Source organism: Piliocolobus tephrosceles, chromosome 1 (assembly GCF_002776525.5).
Source record: "Piliocolobus tephrosceles isolate RC106 chromosome 1, ASM277652v3, whole genome shotgun sequence".
In the NCBI taxonomy this organism is placed as follows: Eukaryota; Metazoa; Chordata; class Mammalia; order Primates; family Cercopithecidae; genus Piliocolobus; species Piliocolobus tephrosceles.
The window spans coordinates 57,863,101-57,883,604 of NC_045434.1; the positions used below are offsets into that span (position 1 = coordinate 57,863,101).

The 20,504-nt window shown below is 52.1% G+C and overlaps 1 protein-coding gene across 2 annotated transcripts; it reads right to left on the bottom strand.

The window, feature by feature from the left end:
* Window positions 1-1,126: 1,126 nt before the first annotated feature.
* TMEM9 (transmembrane protein 9) lies at window positions 1,127-19,895 on the bottom strand. 2 transcript variants are annotated; one of them, XM_023224706.1, is made up of 6 exons: window positions 19,785-19,895; window positions 19,194-19,295; window positions 17,101-17,192; window positions 13,022-13,130; window positions 10,112-10,243; window positions 1,127-2,150 (listed from the first exon to the last, which is right to left on the bottom strand). In XM_023224706.1, exons 2-6 carry the CDS (start codon window positions 19,257-19,259, stop codon window positions 1,998-2,000), a joined length of 552 nt encoding a protein of 183 aa, XP_023080474.1. In that variant the 5' UTR covers window positions 19,260-19,295; window positions 19,785-19,895; the 3' UTR covers window positions 1,127-1,997. The 2 variants fall into 2 exon arrangements, with proteins under 2 accessions (XP_023080474.1, XP_023080475.1); XM_023224707.1 differs by having other exon boundaries at window positions 19,488-19,895.
* Between the last annotated feature and the right edge of the window lie 609 nt (window positions 19,896-20,504).

A 20,504-nucleotide genomic window follows, 5' to 3' on the forward strand; every position in this document is an offset into this window, starting at 1 on the left:
GGCACCAATTTCTGGCCTGGTTATCCTTGGTAAGTTAATACACCCACCTGCCCACCTTTGGAAAGCGCTGCTTTTGTGTGCCTCTTGAAAGAAGGGCATCCCTATCCTGAGAGAATGAAAGAGCCCACTGCAGCTTCACAGCAGTACTTGGCCCTAGTAGGCGCTGAGTAGCTGCCAAGTAAATGAACCAGTAGAAATGTTGTCAGTACCAACTCCCCTGTCCCAGCCTTGCATTTGGGGGCACATCTATCTTTTGCTAGCCCTACCACAAACTTCCCAAGTGGACTTGCTCAGGACCCCACAATGCACTTGGTCCTCTCTCACCTGGGTCTCTCGTTTCCAATGCCAACCAGCCTCTGCTCCTCCTGGGAGCCCCATCTGCAGGTCACCCCAGTCCCATCCCCTTTACGCTTCTATCTCTGAACTTCAGCAAACCACTGCAAACTGACCCCCTACCTCACGTTGTTCTCTCTCTCCCACCCCTCTCTGAAAACCCAGCATGGGGGCCCACACAAAGGTTCTTAATCCATGTTTATTTGGACAACCCTGGGGACACCAGATCAGCTTGGTCCCTCTAGATGCCTTGCCTGGGTCTTGGATGTGCCCTGCACCACACATCCAGACTGGAGCTGGCGCAGTGCCAGGCTCCTCTGGATGTTCCTGTTGAAGCTGCTGGCACTTCCTTCTACGGGGCAGCTCATTTTCTGGTTGCCCCCACCCACCCCTCTCCTGATACCTATTGGTTTTCATTTGGGGATACTTAGGGGTTTTGCAGGGAGCACTATTTACTGTGTCTGTAGGATAGTAGGATGAATCAGGCACTGTTCCGTTTCAGAGGAATAGCCCACAAACATGAAGCAAATCTCAGGAAAACTCCCAAGGGCCGGTTCACCATGCTCCTTGCCCCAGCCTACCCACCTTTCCTCATCAGGTGAGGAGGACTTCCAGCAAGCCGTGGCCTTGGCCTGAGTGCACTGTGGTTGGCTCTGCCACGGCCACCTGGACTTCCCAAGGCTCTGCCTGTCTGGACCTAGCAAGCGCAATGCTCTCTGTCCCCTCTGGGATACATTTACCAGGTCACTTGTGAAAAATTCCTAGTTCCCTAAATCTCTTAAAATCCAGCAAGTGAGAGAAATAAAACAATTTAATGATGGCTTCTTGATTTACACACAAGTCTAAGACAAGAGAAGGACAAAATTTTCTCTCCATGCACCAGTACAACGAAATTCAGGGACAAGAGGCGACCCAAGGACAGGGGCTGTGGCGTTCAGATCCACGGTCAGCCTCTTGAGTCTCGTGTTCCAACCAACCATCTGGCTCAGTGACTGTGGACACTGGGGAGAGGAGGGACTGCCCGGCCCCCTCGAGCATGGGTGAGGGACTGGCAGCAGAGTATGCATGGGCACTCCATGCCCCAATGGGAGAAGTGCACAGGGCACAGGGAACACCAGCTTCCAGGCGCGTCCTGAAGACCACAGTGGGCTCAGGGGACCCAGCTCTCCCATCAGAGCTGTCCTCAGGGCTGGAGCTGGGGCTGAGAGGGAGGTGGTGATAAGAACCACTGCAGAAAGGAGCACATGCTGAATGCTGGGCCATGCTTTCCTCCCAGACACTGAGTTCCTGAAGACCCAGCTTTATCTTCCAAGGGTAACAACATTCCCAAGACTCGGAGCTGGAAGGTGGCAAGAGTGGAGCCAGGAGACAGACTGCATCTACTCCTGAGGCCGCCTCAAATGTCTGCACTCCCTTCGGGCCTGCCTTTCCCCTCCCTTCAACCCCAAAGACCCAAGAAGACAACAGAGATCGGAGACCGCATCCCTCTTCCCTAATCAAAATAGTCAAGTACATTTCTAAAGTTAGGGAGGAGGAGGAAAAATGCCACGGGCTCTTAAAGGGAAGACTGGCACCGAGGGAAGGGAGAAGTAGCCCCCCGCTTTGTCCAGCCTGGAAGCTGGCAGCCATGGTGTTGAGGCCTTGACCCAACCATAGGAGCCCATCTAGCTGAGCATCTTGTGCCGATCGAAGACTGTCTTCCGCTGCTCCTGCACCTGCAGCTTCCACCGCTGCTGGGCACCTTCCACGCGCTCCAGGACTGTGTTTGCTCGGGGTCCCCCGAGGGATGCAGCAGCTGCTGCCATAGAGCGAGCATCCTGTAGTGGGAAGAAAAAAAGAGAAGATCTGGCACGGCAAGCCAGAAGGGTCTTGGGTCCTGAAAGTCTGACATGGAAAGAATGACCCATGAGCAACCCCAAAGCCTGACCTTCCCCAGACTGGGAGGCTGGGCCTCCACAAGTGCTGTGGGCTGAGGACCTTGCCTTGTCATCTGCAGAGCTGAACAGTGTGCCAGGTCTGCTGGAGGCCTCAGTGTCTGTAGCATCTGCAGGATGGGGTCCCTGCCCCTCCCTGGGGCCTGGGAAAGGAAGCACTCCAGGAAGAGTAGGCTCTGCTGGGGTCCCAGTTACTGCCACACAGATAGCTCAAGTGAGGTTCCCAGCCTGAACTCACCCCTCATCATGCTCCATTCCACTATTTCTAACTCTCAAGAAGGATGCTAAGCATAGGCTTCAAGACCTCACTTAGGCAGAGGATTTGATGACATTCGTTGTTTCAGGAATGTACCGAGGTGCCCCCAGGGCTAGTACTAGGCTAGAGAATTCCCTTGCCCTCCCTGCCATTGCCCAGGGAATGGGAGGAAGGCCCAGGGGCTAGGGTCTGGCTACCCTGAGATGGCAGCAGTCTGCTCCAGATGGGAGAAGGTGCCTACTGAGGAGTCTGCACAGATCCAGATCCACGGGATCTTAGTTTCCCTGGGAAAGAGGGATGTGACATCACTCAGGGAGTCTGGCAGGGATGGAAATTCAGAGCCGCCCCAGCATTTCCTTTGCAGAGCCCACTCTGGCCCATTCCCTCCTTTGATAGCCGAGGACAGCTCCGCTTCCTCCCTATCTGCCTCTGCTGATCCCCTTCCCCTTTGCTTTCAGAACTGTTGCTGCCGTCAAAAGCATCCTCCCCTAATTACCACTTCTCTGCCTCTGAAGCTCCGGAGCCTCTGCATTTCCTGCAGGACCTGAACCTGATCTTTGGAGAGAATTAGAGCTGAGGGCCAGGCCTGCACCCCCGTGGGGATTTCCTCCCTAGCTTTCCCTGCCTCTCATCTCCTGCCACACATCTCTTAAGGGATTAGTGCACTTCTCTAAGCCCAGAGCCGCCCAGTAAATGCAACTTTGCTTCTAATGCCCCAAGCTGGCACGGCTTCTGTCACCATGCAGCTGCTAGGCTGGGGCGAAGGGGGGTGGTGAGGTGAGGGTAGGGTGGACAGAGAATGAGCTGCCAGTAAGGAGGCTGGGAGAGGACTCATCATCATCCCCTTGGAGCTCTGAGGACTTCATCTTGTGAGCGCTCATCTCTAAGCTGCATTAGAGATGGACACTGCCTTCTGGGAGCCTCCTGTCCAGGTCCTGAGGAAGCTTCCTGTGCCAGGCTAGGTGAGGCTCAGGCAACACCTGAAAGGCAGGTGTGGCCATGTCAGGCAGGGGGCACACTGAGCTTGGAATTAGGACCCCTGGGTTCTGTTCCTGGGCTGGGGACCACCTGCCCCTTCTAGCCTCAGACTCCCCTAGGCCCGTGTTCCAGGTAGAACTACAGGTCCACAGCGGGGGCTGGGAAGGAGCCATGGCCTCAGTCACTTCTGAGGCAGTGTGTCCCTGAACAAGTTACTTTACTTCTCCAAGCTTCAATTTAATATAATAAATGTAGTCATTGAGACTTTTTTCTGCTCTACAGTCTTTAGGAATTATAGTTACAGAGTATTACCACACACACACACACACACACAGTGAAAAGGAAGTTTCATAAAACAATACTTAGTGTAATGCATTCTGATATTCTTTGCTCTGTTCCATTTTATTTTATAAAAAATCCTGGTCATGACTCACAAAATTTATTTCATGACCTAATGGCTTGTTTGAAATACACTGGTTTAAGATTAGTAGATGGGTATGGCAAAGTTAAATAACACACATATAAAGCACCTACTACCCTGGCTGTCACAGAGCCAGGGCTCAAGAAACCTTTGGTTTCTTTCTTCCCTAGGAGCGATGACTGATATCAAAGCCTAGCTCTGGAAGCCAGCAGGCAGTAAGGCTGGCAGCCTGCTGCCAGGAGAAAGCCTGTGAGAACTGCTATACTGCCGCCCCTCCTTCCAGTTCCATGCCTTCCCTGTTCACTGTGCTGACTGAGCTGGCCACAGTGCTGAGACCAAGCCTCCACCCAATCCTGCCTCTGTGTGGCCGTCTACATGAGGTGGACACTAAAGACCCATCTGGGAAGCTATGGGCCCACCAGGACTTGGTCATCCTGGCTCTGGGGGCTGGATTGCCTTCTCTTCTTCTTTCCATTCCCACTCTCATCCCTTCTAGGACCGTCTTCCTCATGACAGGGCTCCAGTGTGTGTGGGGTGGGGTGCTAGGCTTGGAAGGGTGGGGCAGTTTTAGCCCTGCTCTCCTTCCACTGCTCTGCATCTCAGGGGAGCGTCTTGAGAAGGGGAAGCCAGGGAGAGCCCAGAGCAGAGCATTAAGGGAACATGCTGAAATTCACCACATTACCACAGTATCATTTGTTTTCCCTTCATGTAAAGTCTTAACAAACAGCTCCTAAGTGGGGGAAAGCTGCCACTGAGAGGCTGTGTTTCCATCGCTAATAGTCTGATTAAAAGGTATTAAAGACTCCACATCTGTTTCAGAGACAGCCCAGAGTGAGGCCTCATCCTTGCTTGCTCTGCAGCAAGTATGGTGGGTAGCAGTGGGAGAAATACCACCAATTCCTCCCCCCTCCCCCTGAGTCTGGGTCTCCGGTTAACTTGGGAACAGAGGGGCAGTTAGGAGGGGAGGCGGATGGAGCCCCTCCCAATCAGGGGAAAGAGCTTGGACATGGATGGGTTCGCAGGAGGTCCCAGGGGGACCAGACCAGTGTGACTGTGAAAAGTGCCACTACGTGCCAGGCGCTCTGCTAGGCACTTTACACAGATTATTCCCAGGCTTACAACACTGGCAAATGGGTAAAACCATCCCATATCGTAGCTGCAGAAACTGAGGCTCTGAAAGGTGAATCATCTTGCTGCCCAAGGCTGCATGGCTGTTTAGTGGCCAAGTCAGAATTTGAACCTATGTATGTATATCTCTTATCCTAGGACCCAGTTGGATCCTTCTTTAGCTGGTTTCTCCTAAGAGGGAGCCAGCATGGACAACCAAAGAGACAGGTTGGTATCTTTCCCCACAGCTAGAGCAAGAACAAAGCACCTCTAAAGGAACCAATGCTCAGGACATCAAGCGAGGCCCTCCTCTCCAGCACTGGGAGGACCCAAGTAGCTGTGTGGATAAGCCCGAGCTGATCAAACTAGCCCTGAGCCCTTCAGGCCATCCCAGATGAAACCCTCTTCAGTCTGCCCAGAAGCACTGGTACTGAGCTGGCACGGGACTTGGCCCAAGTCTGATGACGAGAACACAGGGACAGTGAGAACCCCACCTCAGGCGGCTCTCCCCTTTCTGGCTGCTCCTCCTCCCTCCTCCCCAATCCCAGACACAGGAACGTGACCAGGCGGTCTCGTCACTTACCAGCCACTCAGCAAAGCATGGCCCTAGTGCAAAGCCCTTTAGCAAGAGGACTATACAGCCTGAGTTTTCCATGTTTGACCCAAATCCTTGCTGCTGTTGCTGCGTCCCACTGCATCTCTGCGGCGAGGCTCTCCCTGACCCCTGCATGCTGCGGCCAGAGCCACCTTCCTACGACACACCAACTCCTGCTGTTTCCCTGCTCAAAAACCCCAGCTGGGACCCAGCTGCTCACAAGTAAAACCCTGCTGAGCATGACATTCAAGGGCACTCCCAGCCTCACCTCCCTGCTTACCCCCAAGCCTCTGGCTACACTGGTCCATGCGTCCTCTCTCTACCTGCGGTGATCGCCTCACTCAGGCCCTTGTGCACTCTGCCCCCTCAGGCTTCCCTCCAGCAATCATGATGCTACTTAAGTGTTAACACCTGATTGAAATAGCACATTCTTAAGGATGAGCAAATACTTGTAAAGCTTCCACGCACACGTTCACAACAGTTATGCTGAGGTAAAAATGATTATGTCTATTCCAGATTTAGAAAACTAAATCAGGAGGTTAGCACCACGGATAGTAAATGGCAGGGCTCAGCCCCTCCCACGACTGTGATTAACCACAATGCTGTGCTGCCCCACTGGAGGCTCTAGAAGCATCTGTTGAATTGCACACCTTTCTATTCTGCCCTCAGGGGAGGAGGCTCTCTGGACTGCCCTCATCAGTGTGTCTGTTCCGTGTTTCAGTGTCAGCTCCCCAGGGCTGGGGTCCTCAGCACACAGCTGCCACCTATGTGCAGACAGGAGGGGAGACTGCTCCCCAGGGGCCCGAGTCTTCTCCCCGGTGCCTGCATTTCCAGTTCCCATCATCATCATCGCCTTTCCTTGATTTCCCTGTATACTCTCTCCCAAACGGGGCCCAGAACTCTACCCACTGCCCCACGAGGGTGAGCACTTTGAAGACCTCTTCAGAGCTTGGGCCCATGCTGTGAGCAGCGACATCCCCAGCCTCAGAGAAACCATGTGTGTCTCTTCAAAGAGGGCCCAACCTGCACATCTAAAACAGCTCTGTTTGCCGTTTCTGCCCCAGCAAACATGCTTGCTTCCTCCTTTCAAAGGATGTCTGAGCCCAGGGATTACACCTAATGCTGCTGGAATCCCAGGGAAGGCAGCGCCCAGCAATCAGGGCCCACTGAGGCTCTGCCAGCGCTTTCAAAGGGAACATGACAGGCTTTCATCTCCCTCCATGAACAGGGCTGAGGCTGAGGGGGAGGCCTCCCCTTCCTCTTCCAGTTCTTTACCTCCAGGGCAGGAGAGCTCCTGCCCACAGGAATTGGGAAGAGGGAGCCAACGGGTCCCTAACCTGAAAAAATGCCCTGACTTCCAGATCTCACCCCTAACTGGATCCCAAACTCCTGAGGCATAGGACCTGAAAGTTCGTGGAGCCTAGGGAGACTTTTCCTTCTAAAGTCACTGAGTTGTACAGGCCTAGGCAAGCTTTCAAGGAACCCCAAGAGGCCATGTCCTGACTTTGTTCCTCTTGGGGTGAAACCCAGATACATGGCTACAGCCTAGGTACTGCTGCCGCTCCTCTGAGTGCCTGCCCCCCCAGCCCCATGTTTCCCCACATCCTTTTCCTCTGTGCACTGAGAGGGGCAGTAGATTATCCCTTGTCGTCCAGGACTAGGGCCCCAGTCTCTGTAAAGGCAAGTTCCTTGGGTTCTGTCTAGCCCCAGTGCCTTGTTCATCCTCTCTGCAGTTTAGTGGTCAGTCTCCCATCCACCCTGAGCTGGCACTGAAAATCCCCCTCTGCCAGGAAGCCTTCCTTCCCAGACTAACACATGGGAAGGGTAACTTTCTGACCCCTTGTCTAGTAAAGAGGGGCCTCCCAAGGCATCTGGCTTCTTCAGCTGACCATCCATCTTATGAAGCCAGATTTTACTGCCAGCCTTTATGTTTCCTGCTGGTTCACCTGCATTTGGCCATCTTGGGGCTTAAATCCCCGAGGGCAGACATAAGGTCTGTGCAAATCTCAACACTGTGCCACCTGCAGGTTTTCTGAATACACTCAGAAAAGCAGGGTTGCTGAACCACAGACATCTGTGACCTCCAGACCACACAGAATCACAGGAGGTGAGGGGATGGAGAGGTGATGCCAAAGAATGGGACCGAGGGCACTTCCTTACCCAGCCAAGGGCACCCAATGAGGTCTACCTGCCCCAGGCCAAAACCAGCCAGAGTTGGCTGCACCCTAGGTTAGGGTATCAAAGAGATTAAACACAATCTTTTATGACCTTTTAGAACCTTGGGTGAGAGGTGAGGGCATGTCATCCTGTCCATCCCAGGGCCGGAATCTCCCCTACAGCAGGGAGCATGGCTCTCCAGCTTCTATGTGCTGCAGCCTGTCACAGCCTACTGTCCTCTCAGGCAGTCCTGCTACAGGTTAGCAAATCTAACCCCTTCTTCCTCCCAAGGCTCATACGAACAGCCTTCAGATGAGGAGCACCCCAGGTCTCCTGGGGGTAAGAGAGACCTGGGTTCATACCCAGGCACGGTAAGCTGCCCTCCCTCCGGCTCCCTGGCTAGGATAGCAGGAGACACAACAAGGCCATGCCCCAGAGCCATGCATTCCACGGAAATCATTGGGCTGCATCTCTCAATTACTACCCCAGCCAGGACTGCAATTACCACATTACCCCTAATCGCTGAGTGTTTATTAGCGATGCTCCTCCCCTATCAGAGCTGCTATTACTCTACATTAATAACCAGGTAGGCACACGAGGTTTCCTCTTGAACACAGACCACCCAACTGCCAGTGCCACCACCTCCCAGGCCCCAGCTCCAATGGGGCGAGGTTCATCCCCTCTGCTCCACCTTCGGCCAAACTCATGTCAGCAGGAGGCTGGGGGCAAACGGAGCAGTCCAGGCATGTGCGCAGGGTGGGGCAACACAGCCCTCGAGAGCAGGCAGGCTCCCTCCCTGACCGGCCCTTCTCTTCACTCTTCATGCTGGCCCAGACCCACATCACCCAGGCAGCTTCACACTTAGACTTGAGCCCCTGGGTCCTCTTTTTGGTGAGGAACTGGCTCATGGTCTTGCAAGGGAGCCCAGCCCACCTACTCCATAGTTAGACCACGCTGTCTACAGGAAGACTCCTAGCTTCATCCTTATACTGTGTTACATCTCTCTGTCCCTAGGTGAGGCTAAGCTGTCTCCTGCAAACTTCTAAAGGCAGCTATCATGCGTCTCCTTTAGTTGTCTTTTTTCCTTTAAGCTAAATAACTCTCAGTTTCTTCAACTAATTCTCCGAGGCCTAGCTGAGGCGCTTCCCCACTAGATATTCCTTATGCATATGCATGAGGTCACTCAGGGCATCCCTCCATCAGTCAATAAACAGGAGTATCTTCCAGCAGCAAGGCCCTGGGGACAGAGCTCAGAGTGGAAGCAGCAGCCAACCCCGTCCGCCTCGGCTCCACTCCTCTAAGCAGCCCGCTCTGCTGTCTCATGCGCCCAGCTAGCTGGTACATGAGCGCGTAAGTGGGGAGCCCAAGGCACACAGGGCTCACTTGGGCAAGATTCCCCTAGACCATCTGGGGAGTGCGGGGCTCATCACAACTCTGCTCAACATGGAGGTGCACCACGTCTCACTCCCACCAAGAGTCCTTCACCCGAGCCCTCCTGTCCCCCCGGGTTTCCTCGCCATGGTGTCCACAACTTTTTAGTATGAGGATGAATGGGAAGACGATGAGAGCGCTTGTTAACTGCACTGGGCCTGGTCCAAGCCCTGTCAGCTCCCCACCACTGCATGAACTCCTGGAGGCCTTGCAGGCTGTCTGGGGTCAGTGGTTCCCCACTTTCCATATCAGATAAAGCCAAGTCCCCTTAGCTTGACATTTAGGGCCTTTAATAATGTGGCCTTAATCTACTGGCCAGCTCTCTCTGCCACTGTGCAAACACCCCTACCCTATGCTTGCAACGCCCAAACTTCCTCACACATACGTGGCAACGTCCCCCGCCCGGCACCACTGTCTACCTCATTCCTCTTCTGCTCTGGAAATCCTACATTTCCCTCCAGACCCTGGAGCTCTGGTTTGCATTGAGCAAGTGTTCAACAGATGTTTGTGGAATCACTTGACAAACAAATTAACTTGCTACCTTCCAGTCCGCCAGCAGCTTGTCACCCATGTCTGAACACGCGGGGAATATTATGTGTATCTATGTGTGACTGGCCCTGGTTGGCTGCACCCTGTCTGCCGGGAAGCACAGTGCAGCAGGATGACATGGCTCCCCCGGCTTGTGCATGGAGCCTGCCTGATGCCTGGTGTCCTGCTTCATCTGGAAGGGCAAAGGGCAGGTCCCTGCTGAGTCTGGGTGGTGTGTAGGACATTGACCAGAAAAGCAACTTGAAGCATGTGGGTGAGGTGGGCCCTAGACCTAGGTGGCACTCCTCTGGGTTTTGCCCTGGGGACACACATGCAGGGGCCCAGGGCCTGGGCACTCAAAGCCCTCTTACCTCATTCTCCTCCTCATTGTGCAGTTGCTCGGTGTATGCATCTGGCTTTCGGATCAGAGGGTCCACCAGCATCAGGAAGGCCATGTAGAGCAAGAGGGCACCCACCACAGACAGGTAGATGACAATGATGACCTGAGGAAGAGACCAGTGTGCCCGTGAATCAGCATCTGGGGCCAGGGCTAGAAATCCGTTTCTAGTCTCGGGCCATCTGTGCCTGGCTGGCAGTGACTCCTCGAGTGGTGCGCTAAGAAAGGACTTGGAGGCAACGTGGGCTCCGAGGGAAAGCATGCCCAGAAAGGAAAGGGAGGGCCTACTCCACAGAGGAAGCGCTGTGTCCTAACTTGAGGGAATCTGCACAGCAGGCATCAGGGCAGCAGGCAGATGATAGAGTAAGAAGTCTGAAGCCTGATGCCCTGAGAGGCTCGCGGGGTAGAGGTGGGAACACAGGGCCTCCCTGGCTATAGAAGAGTCCATGATGAAGGGTGAAGCCATCAGAAACTAAGAGCAAGGAAGAACAGGCTGTGGAGAGGCTAGAAAGCTGAGACCAGGAAGAATAAACCTGGGCTGGTGGGCTCATTGCTCCTGTGGAGAGCAGGACAGATGGGGCATGCTGACCCACTCACAGCACGCCCCTGCGCAGAGTGGCTCGGGCTGGTAAGGCGTGCACTGGGGGTGGAGATCACGCCTGCCCTCCCACCAGCCCCTCTGCAAGGAGGGGAAAGCCAGGGCTAGAACAACAACTCCATGAATCTCTTACATACACAGTGCTTCACAAGCTGGAGTCATTTTGTTTTTACAGAAAAGATAGATTTAATAAGGCAAATTCAATGTTTCTCAATGTGGGTGCTCTAGGATTTTGGGTGGGACATCCCTGTAACGTTGTTGGTAACACACCTCGGTTATTGGGACCACAAAAGCACCTTCATCTGCTTCTAAATGCCCTCTGTGGGGCTGCAATGATCTGAGAACTGCTGGGCTAGGTCACCTGGGATCCCAAGGCTACCAGACGGTAGAGGTGTGACTCGAACCCAGACTTGCTGACTCCCTCTCAAATGCCTTTCCTAATTCCACAGTGCCTGGCCATTGCTGGCTTCTGATCTCAGCCCTGCCCTGCCTAGACTGTGAACAAGACTGAAAAAAAGAACCTCAGGACTTTCAAGCTGGGCGCCCAGCTCAGTCAATAGCCAAGTTCCACTGGACCAATGCCCCACCTGATTGGGGCACCGTGTTCACGCCTGTTTAAACAGGTCAAATAATCAGACTTCACCTGTACCCCAGGAAGGCAGAAGGAGAACAGAGGCTGGGTCTTCAATAGGCTGAAGCTGAGGGGCGCCTCCTAGGCAGGAGGACTGGGGGAAATGGGAGGGATTAGGAAGTTGTATCTGATGAGGTCCCCATGCCAGGAAGTTCCCTCCCGGCCAAACAGGGAGCAGCGGCGACATCTGGCTCTGAATTTCAGGTCTCAGGCGTCTGGTCCCTGGAGGGTGAGGCCCACTGGAGCAAGTTCAGAGGAGAAAGACAGTTGCAGGAGGGGCTGCCTCAGGTGGGAGGATGAAAGGAGTTGAGTCTGCACAGGGCACTGGCTGGGAGCGGTGGAGGACAGACAGCTGCTTTGTCCCTGAGTGGTGAGAACACAGAGGAGCTACAGCACAGGGCTCCCTGGAACAAGCAGGAAGGACAGCAGTGAAGACCACCACCCCCCAAAATGTGCCTCAAAAGGAGAAACCTGATGGAGGACCCGGCAGTGCCTTTAAATATGAGAATTATTTTCCAATGCTATCTATAGACTCTTCAAAGGATAAGCAGAAAAAAGCTACAAACTGGAACAGAAAGGGCTACATTAGGCCGGGCATGGTGGCTCACACCTACAATCCCAGCACTTCGGGAAGCCAAGACTGGAGCCTTGCTCGAGGCCAGAAGTTTGAGACCAGCCTGGGCAAGATAGTGACACCCTGTCTCTACAAAAAATTTTTAAAATTAGCTGGGTGTGGGGATGTACACCTGTGGTCCTAGCTAATCAGAAGGCTGAGGTGGGAGAGTTGCATGGGCCTGGGAGGTCAGAGCTGCAGTGAGCTGTGATCATGCCACTGGACTACAGCACAGGCAACAGAGTCAGACCCAGTCTCTAAAAAACAAAAAAAAAAAGAGAGAGAAATGACTATGTAGTCAGTGAGCACTGTGTGTGCCAGGCGCCTGGTCCAGGATTGTTAGAACCTGGACTAGGAAGCTGCACTGGGAGGCTGGGGGTCATGGGGTCTCTGCTAGGGCGGCTTCACAGCCTCCAGAAGACACAGGAAGTTCTGCCTGGTGCAGAGGAATGAACAGAGACCTCGTGACGTCTGTGGTGGTGACTGTGTCTATCATCTCTTTCCTGAATTCACCCAAATAATCAATGAGAACAAGGTTCAGGAAAACACAAAAGGACCAATCTGATGTTCTTCCAGCACCCAATACCCAGCCCTAGTTCACAGCTCTGACACTTTTTACAGGAGCTTAGTCACTTTGGAAGCTTAATTAGACTAAGCTCCAGGAGGGCAGGCCAACCTCCCCATTGGCAGCATTTGCCCGGAATATAGCAGGCACCGAAAAGAGATTTACTGGATGAACAGAAGAAGAGAGAGGAAGGAAAAAATCTGGAAAGAATGCAGGGAAAAGGGAGTCTCCAGCGGCTCTCCCAGGGCTCTCCCCTCTCACTGTAATGGTAACCACTGGGAAGAGAGCAGAGAAGGGAGCTGGCTCCAGGAAGGTATGGGATGTGGGTCCCGGTGTCTGTACTAGGTCAGCCTAGAAGCCAGTCTCATAGCCGTTGGAATGTTCCAGAATAAAGTGAAAAACTGTGGGTGTAGGCCAGCCTGCGATTGGGGAACGGAGTGTGGGAATCCCACTGGCTTTCTGAGACCCTGGCATTACCTTGATGGTGGTGGTGCTGCGCTCCTCGTACCTGCACTCACACAGCAGGCAGTAGGCCTCCACGTCATGGCCAGGCACCGGCATGGGCTCCACCACATGCAGGCAGTTGCTGCAACAGAGACAGACAGGGCTGTTGAGGCAGGGCCACCGGGTCTTAACGCCTCAAGACCAGGGAAGCAGGCAGCCAGGGGAGCTGAGAGGTAGGAACTGGGCAAAGGTGAAGGGTGCCCCCAGAGAGGACTGAGGGCTTATAAAGGATTAGACTGGCAGAATCCCTTCCCAACCCAAAGCCTCATAGTCCATGCCCCTTGTACATCAAAACCAGTTCTCCAAACTGCCTACAGTGTTGGCACCAAAACCATCAACGTTCCCAGAGTTCTACCCCCAGCCGCCTTCCTCATCTCATACTATGTTTTCCCTGCATATGCTCATCTGTCCCAAAGATTCAACTCAGAAGCTGATGGATCTTAGATCAGAATCTCCAGCAGGGCCACTCTCCTCTATAAGCTACAGGAGTCACTATTTGCACGTCCCATAGAGACCATGAACTCTACACCCGCCCCGGCACACCCTTTGCCCCCTACTCCCTACTCCTGCAAACTGGCTCCCCATTCGCAATGGCAGAGAACACCTCTACCATCCACTTCACTGTCCGGGTCAAACCCTGGAAATCATCTTTGACACTGCCTTCCTCTCATCTATGAACCCACCAAAGGCCAGTGATTTTACTTCCCTAAAAATTCCTCGAATTCATCTCCTTTATTATTTCCCACTGCTGTGTCTTAGCTCAGGCCCTCATCCTATCTTCCTTGGACAACTGCGTCGGCCTCCACACTACCCTCCCGCCTCTAGTTTGGCCTTTCTAACATGTACTACCTTCCCACGGCAGCCGAGTAGTCTTCCAGAATGCAACTCTGGTCATGTCATTCCCCAGCTTGGGCCGGGTCAGTGCCTCCACAGAGCCCCTAGGGCCAGTGCTAACTCAACTGCTCTGCCAGGGGTCCCAACCCAAGTCACTACAGTTCCATCTCCTGCTACGCCTCCCTCACCCACTTTCCCATCCCCCAGTCACATGGATCTGCCAGGCTGCTCTCTGAATGAGCCACACTCACACTCTCACCAGGAGGGCATGGCTTTGCCACCTCGTCTCATCTTTTAACTCTCAGCTCAGCTGCCTGTGCCCAACAGCCAGCTCCTCCCAACCCCTGCCAATGCACTGCACTGGAATCCAATCTTTATTTGTGCAGTCTCCCCAGGAGATGTGCGTTCCTTGAGCACAGGGTTATGTCTTAGACATCTCCATATTCCCAGTTTCCTCCCTTACGTGAGCTACACTGGGTCTTGGGTCTAAGTCATACCAGTACTGCAGTGGGATTTATGGATTTCTCACAAGGCCAAGGTGTCAGGGGCAGTTTGGAAGGGCGACCTGAGTTCTTCACTGTGGGATCCTGCTACCCAGGGAAACAGCAATAAGGAGCTGAAATACTTCTGCTGTCTCCAACTCTCCCGTGATAGTGGGCAATTTATTTAACTTCTCCAGGCCTCGGTTTTCTCATTTACAAATGGAGACTGAACTTGGTCAGTGTCTTCCAAACTGTACTCTTTTGGGACCCATTGGAACCGCTGTACGGTGGGGGGGTAGTCAGGGAGGGGCTGAGGGACACTTCCCTCTCAGCCAGAGCAATTCTGACTTTACGTTTTATAGATTTTGTTTCCAAAATTGATTTTGTTTGCAGAGAAGTTCTATTTTAACAAGTCTGAAAGGCAAGGAACTAGCCAACTTATTAAGTGCCTTCCTGCTCTGGGAGTGTCTCTGATAACACATCTCCTTGCCAGACCCACCCATGGGGCAAAATTGGGGTTTCTGCCTTTTTTGCACATATGGTTATAAACTCTCAACACTAGATGGCAGGATACAGTAAACATAGGAACATACATGGCTTGGCCATTAAACCTGAGGACCGCATCTCAGATGATTCTGGCTTTACTCTGCACAACCAAGGGGAAGGGTGCAAGTGTTCTTTAGCAGTGGACCAACGTGACAGCAAAGTGAAAACGTGGCAGAGACCAGAAGACCCACTTAAACTGGCCTCCTGTAGCCCTAGCGCTGAGGTACTCAGATCAATGTCAAGGCCCCACCCTACCCTTAAGAGGCTCCAAGCAAGCACATGATGACTCCCAGTCAAGGTCAGTGTCGCTGGGTCCTAGAATCCTGGAGTCTTTCCTCCAGCCTCACCCACCACCCTTAAAGGAGCTGCCCTGAGGTTCCTGATGTAAAGCAGCCCCTTAATTCTGACTTCTAAGGGGAAGAAGGAGCTAAACTATAGCCTGAGAGGTCTAGACAGGACTCCATCCTCTGCAGGCATCCAACCTTGGGTTTTCAGGCCATCTATAGCTCCAGGACAGAGAGAGTGTTCCTAAATTCGCAAGTGTCTGCCTGCACAAGGAGTGTGGGATATAGCCTTGTTATCTGGTGAAGGGCTAAGATAGCCCATCAAAGTTTTTACTGATGCTATTTGAAGTATAACCACAAGATACAAGGGGGCTACTTGGACTCCTCCTAAGTAGAAGGCTAGTGCTTCAGGAGGAGCCCATTTTCTCAGTCCGTGGTGTAAGTTTGACCATGACTATCTATGTGGCCACCAGTAAGGCACGGTATCAGCTAACATTAGTATCATTAATGTTAAAGACATTAATATCAGCTAACGTTTATATAAGCACTTACTATGTGCCAAGTATTGTTCTAAGTGCAATAGTTACCTGTGCACACACACGCACAACACACACACAAACACATACTTAACACTCAAAATACTGCCACTATTTACAGTAAGGAAATCGAAGTGCAGTGGAGACTAAGTAATCTGTCACACAATTAACAATCCGCTAGGCTAAATTTGAAGTCAGGAAGGTTGAACACAGAGTCTGTCTATCTAACTAGACTGCCTCTCAGAAAACCACACAGTCTCAGAGTTGGAAATCCAACTAGCTTCAAAATTCTCTAGTGTTGCTCTGGATCAACTGCGTCCTAAGCACCAAAGGAAAGAAAGGTTACTACTTCCCCCCACCCTCACTCCGTATTTGAACAATTAAAATCGGGGCGGTGGGGGGGGGGTACTGGGAATCTGTATTTTCTCAAAGCTCATCTGCTTTGAGAAAGCAGGAGAAGCAGCACTGACCCGGACCCCTCATCTGATGCTGATTTCTTCCATAGTGACCTCAGCCCATCTGTGCTCGGGGCCCTTCAAGGATGGAGATTCCTGACTCCCAAAACTGTCTAGATTAGAAATGCTCCCTCAACTCATGCTTAAGTCGGTTTCCCTGAAGGCTTTATCCCTTGGCCCCAACTCTACACCAAGAAACCCCACTGAACATAACTGATCCCCACCAGTACCTGCTCCCACAGGTCCCACTTCCCATAACATGTCAGGTCTTCATCAATCATCGTGTGTCCCCAAGTCCTCTCCTCTTTAGGCTCTCCTTGCTTCCTTAAGCCATTCCTTCCAGGACAATGTGTTGAAACTTCCCTTCACCGCACTAGTCTCCTTTCTCTGAATGAATTCTGGGTTATTCTTCTCTTTTTAAAAGTGAGGTACCCACAAATGAATTCAAGACTCTAAATTATTTCTTTGGGCCTCTGTCTCTGCTATTATAAAATGGGTGCAAAATCCATCCCACTTACCTTACAAGGATGCTATGAGCCTGGCACAGAATATCACATGTAACACAACTTTGCGAAAGCATTAGGTATCCTACAGTATGTGGTCAGAATACCTACCTCTCCCAACTTCTCCACTACCATTCTGTATGCATCACTAAAGACCAATATTCGAAGCAAAACAACAAAATCCGCTCCTCCTGGCCAGGGACCACCCAGCTGGACTTCAAGACACCTGGGTCCTGTTTCCATAGACAATTGACAACTATGAAACTGGTTCTGTGACATGAATAATTACTCCTCTCAAAGGCTCTCCATAGGAATGGGAGAGCATGCTTATCCTCCAGGGTCCAAGAACTCTAGTAAACACCCATAACTTCAGCTGGGTATAGCAGCCAGAGGCCTGTGTGTAATGCCTTACCAGTCCTTCTGGGACACATTCTGGTTGTAAATGTGCCCACTGATGTTTCTGTAAGGTGGACAGATGCATTTGCACCGGATGTCTTCAGAACTCTAGAAGAGAAAGCACATGTCAAGTATGCAGAGACCCTGCCTGGGTTCAGGTTCTAGCAAGGCTGTCAACTTTCTGTTCCCCATCCTGTTACGTGAACCGTATCTATGCTCTTGAGCCTTCTCCATCCCCAAGTTCAAGTCCAGCAAGCACTGCCACTGTAGGAGGCAAGCTACAGCACAGAGTCCTAAAGACAGAAAATGTCCAGGTGGCAAATGAGACTCACAGAAAGTTGTCTAGGCCTGCAAGTCCCAAAGTAGGTACTTAGAGGAATCAGGGGAGAGGGAAGGGGGGAAATGGGTGGGTGTGTGTGTATGTGTGTGTGTAGCAAAGTGGCAGTCCTTTACCCCGGACCCCACACTTGTGTGTACACCTCTGTCCAGTGGACTTGGCAGCCAGCCTCTTCCCCACATTCCATCTCCAACTTCTTTGGTAGGATTGGGGAAACATAAAGGGCAAGGGTAAACAAGAAAAAGTGGGTCATTTCTGTGGGCATACTCAAGCAACCCCTTTGAAAGTTCTTCCCTTCTGGAATGAGTAAGAGATACCACCATAAATGTCTTTATTAATTAGGAATTCTGAGGAGAGAATGGAAGCAAACCCCTGGCCTTAACCTTACTTCAAAGCCTGGATGATCTTTAGTTCCACAGATCTACCCAAACAGCTCCATAGGAATGTAGCCTTAAAGAATGGAAGTTATCTCAGGAGTCCTAGAACTTAGGTGGGTCACCCTTAATAATGGAAACTTCAAACTGTATAGGACTTTACACTGACAGGGCATTTTTACATTGTTATGTAATTTGATTCTCCCTAAGCAGAGTAATAGATACAACTGCTACTACAGGTGGTAGTACTAGCACCCCTAAAACAAAAATTCGAAATGCTCCCAATCTCAAACTTGTTAAGCACAGACATGACCACAAAGATGATGTTCACACTGCAGAAAAGCACCTATAGACATGGTAAAAATGTGTCATGGGCTTCTTGAAATACTACAGCAGAGTGCATTCATAACAGAACAAGAAATCGTGTCAGTCTATAAAATCAAAAAGACTTCTAAGACAAAAGCTTGTTAATGAATCAGGTGACTGGCAAAAACATTTTAAAAAGCCATCTGGCAGAATGCCTTCTCATCTCTAGAGAACCCACCTTCTGGTCCCTCTACGGCTTCAAATACTACTTCTCACCTAAAAAAAATACTGTGCACAGTAACCTTTAATCAAAACACAGCATCACAGCAGGAGACAGAAAGCCTGATGATGCTGTGTCTAGCAGCTGATACAGGTATTTTGGTGATGCTACTGTGCTTAGTTACCCTGAACACATCATTTTTTTTCACTGTATTAATAGTACATATTTTTTACTGTTAAGAATTTATTTGTAAGAAAATATTTATCGGTAGCATATAAATTCATTGTCAGGAACCATGGTGATGCCAACCAACCAGACTATCCACATGGGTGCCTGAGATAGTGACACCTTTGCTTTCTGATGGTTCAGTGTAGATAAACTTTGTTTTATGCACAAAATTATTGAAAATATTGTATAAAATTACCCTCAGGCTATGTGTATACAGCATATATGAAACATAAACGAACTTCAGGTTTAGACTTGGGTCCCCTCCCCAAGATACCTCATTTTGTATGTGCAAATACTCCCAAATCCAAAAATAACTGAAACGAAAAATACTTCTGGTCCAAAGCAAAGGAAGGTACGGAGAACTTAGATAACTTCTCCAAACTTCCTTGCTGGAAGTCCACCACTGATCTGTCTGATTCAGAGTGAGTCAGTGCTCTGTGCCCCACCCTCTTCCCCCGCACTATCCTTAGAGAGGCCAGCAGCCTTGAACCTGAAGGAAGACCACTAAAAAAAGTATGGCCCATAGGTGAGTGAGAGGCAGGCTTAAGGAGCAACTAGCTACCTCTGAGTCAGCCCTGTAGACAGGGTGGCCGTGCACGGTGGTCGGCGGTCGTGACCAGGTGCTGCAGGCTCACCTCCCTCACCTTGTTGGCTTCAGCTGGGGGCACCAGCAAACACCCGACCACAGCCACCAAAGATAAGAGCTTCATGCTTATCAAGCTTGCTGGGCCAGCAAAGCCGGACACCTGGAAAAAGAGATAAGGAGTCGGAGAAAAGGAAGGTGACCACGCCACAGCCAGCACGCTAGGCCCTTAACCATCCTGCAAAGAAGTGGGAATGGGGTTGGGGGCTGGGCTCCAGGATTCCAAGGCCTGCTAAACTCCGTCGCCAAACCCTGCTTTCCATCCCGCACAACTCTCCGGCTCTCCGCCAGCCACCTGGTGGGCCCGGCGGAGGGGGCCTCGAGAGGACACCGCTGCCAGGGGCCTCCAGTTCCTTCTCAAGGCCCGGCTCTGACCCGCGCATCACGTCCCACTGCCCTCCGCCATCTCCGCCTCTGCCCGCTCCGCAGCTCCTCCCCGCTCGGGCCCGACGGGAACTTTTGGGTGCGAGTCTGGGACCCCTGCTCCGACGGCGAAGGCCGGTGCCCACCACGCCCAGAGGTTTTAGGCCAGACTGGGACCCCCAGTACCCCCGCGACCCCCGTCCCCTCCCCCAATACCGCGTCCACGAACCTGCAAGCCCGCCGCAGCCGCGAAAGACCCAGCGGGCCCCGCCCTCTCCTAGCTTCTATTGGCTGCCAGAGGCGCTCCTTAGCCCAACCGTGCTATCGCCATGGCAGCAAGACCCGCCTTCACCTGGGCGTGGAGACTCTTGCGCAAGGGAGAGGCGGGCATTTCTCAAACCCGACCAAATCAGAAAAGGGAACGTCAGCCTTCCAAACTCCTGGGGAAGGGTCTTGCCTTTGTGTGGCCTGAGAATTCCCACTGCAGTGCTTCTCCCTTCCTTGTATCTTAAAACTCAGCTTGTTTCATCTTGCTGTTTTAGAGAGAAAGCGCTTTATGCACTGTAAGCTAGTAACAGCAACAAAAACGATATGAGATTGAAGGGCTTTGTCCTCATTCAAAATCTGGAAATGTTATTTAGGGATCCACGTCTTTGCTACAGAGGACTTTCTGTGCGGCCACGTCTCTACCCCTACACACACACCTGAGAAGGAGAAATCGAGGGTTGGAGAGGGGTTGGTGTGCTGGGCCTGTGAAGAGTGTGCACAACAGCGTCCTTAGCCTGGTCCCCCTACCCCATGCTGGTGCTGGGCCTGGCAAAATGGGGCAAAGTGTGCATGGCCAGGATGCAGGGGTGGGGGGCTGCTATGGGGCAGGTGTGAACTTCTTGCCAGCTGTGAAGGAAAGAGGCCTCATCTGAATTCAGGGCACCAGACCTGGAGTGAGGAC

Coding starts and splice junctions, on each gene's coding strand:
- TMEM9 (XM_023224706.1), bottom strand. CDS start 19,259: ATGAAGCTCTTATCTTTGGTGGCTGTGGTCGGGTGTTTGCTGGTGCCC. Junction 13,131..17,100: donor AATGTGTCCCAGAAGGACTG/GTAAGGCATTAC, acceptor TCTCTGTTGCAG/CAACTGCCTGCATGTGGTGG. Junction 2,151..10,111: donor ACAATGAGGAGGAGAATGAG/GTAAGAGGGCTT, acceptor TTCCCACTACAG/GATGCTCGCTCTATGGCAGC.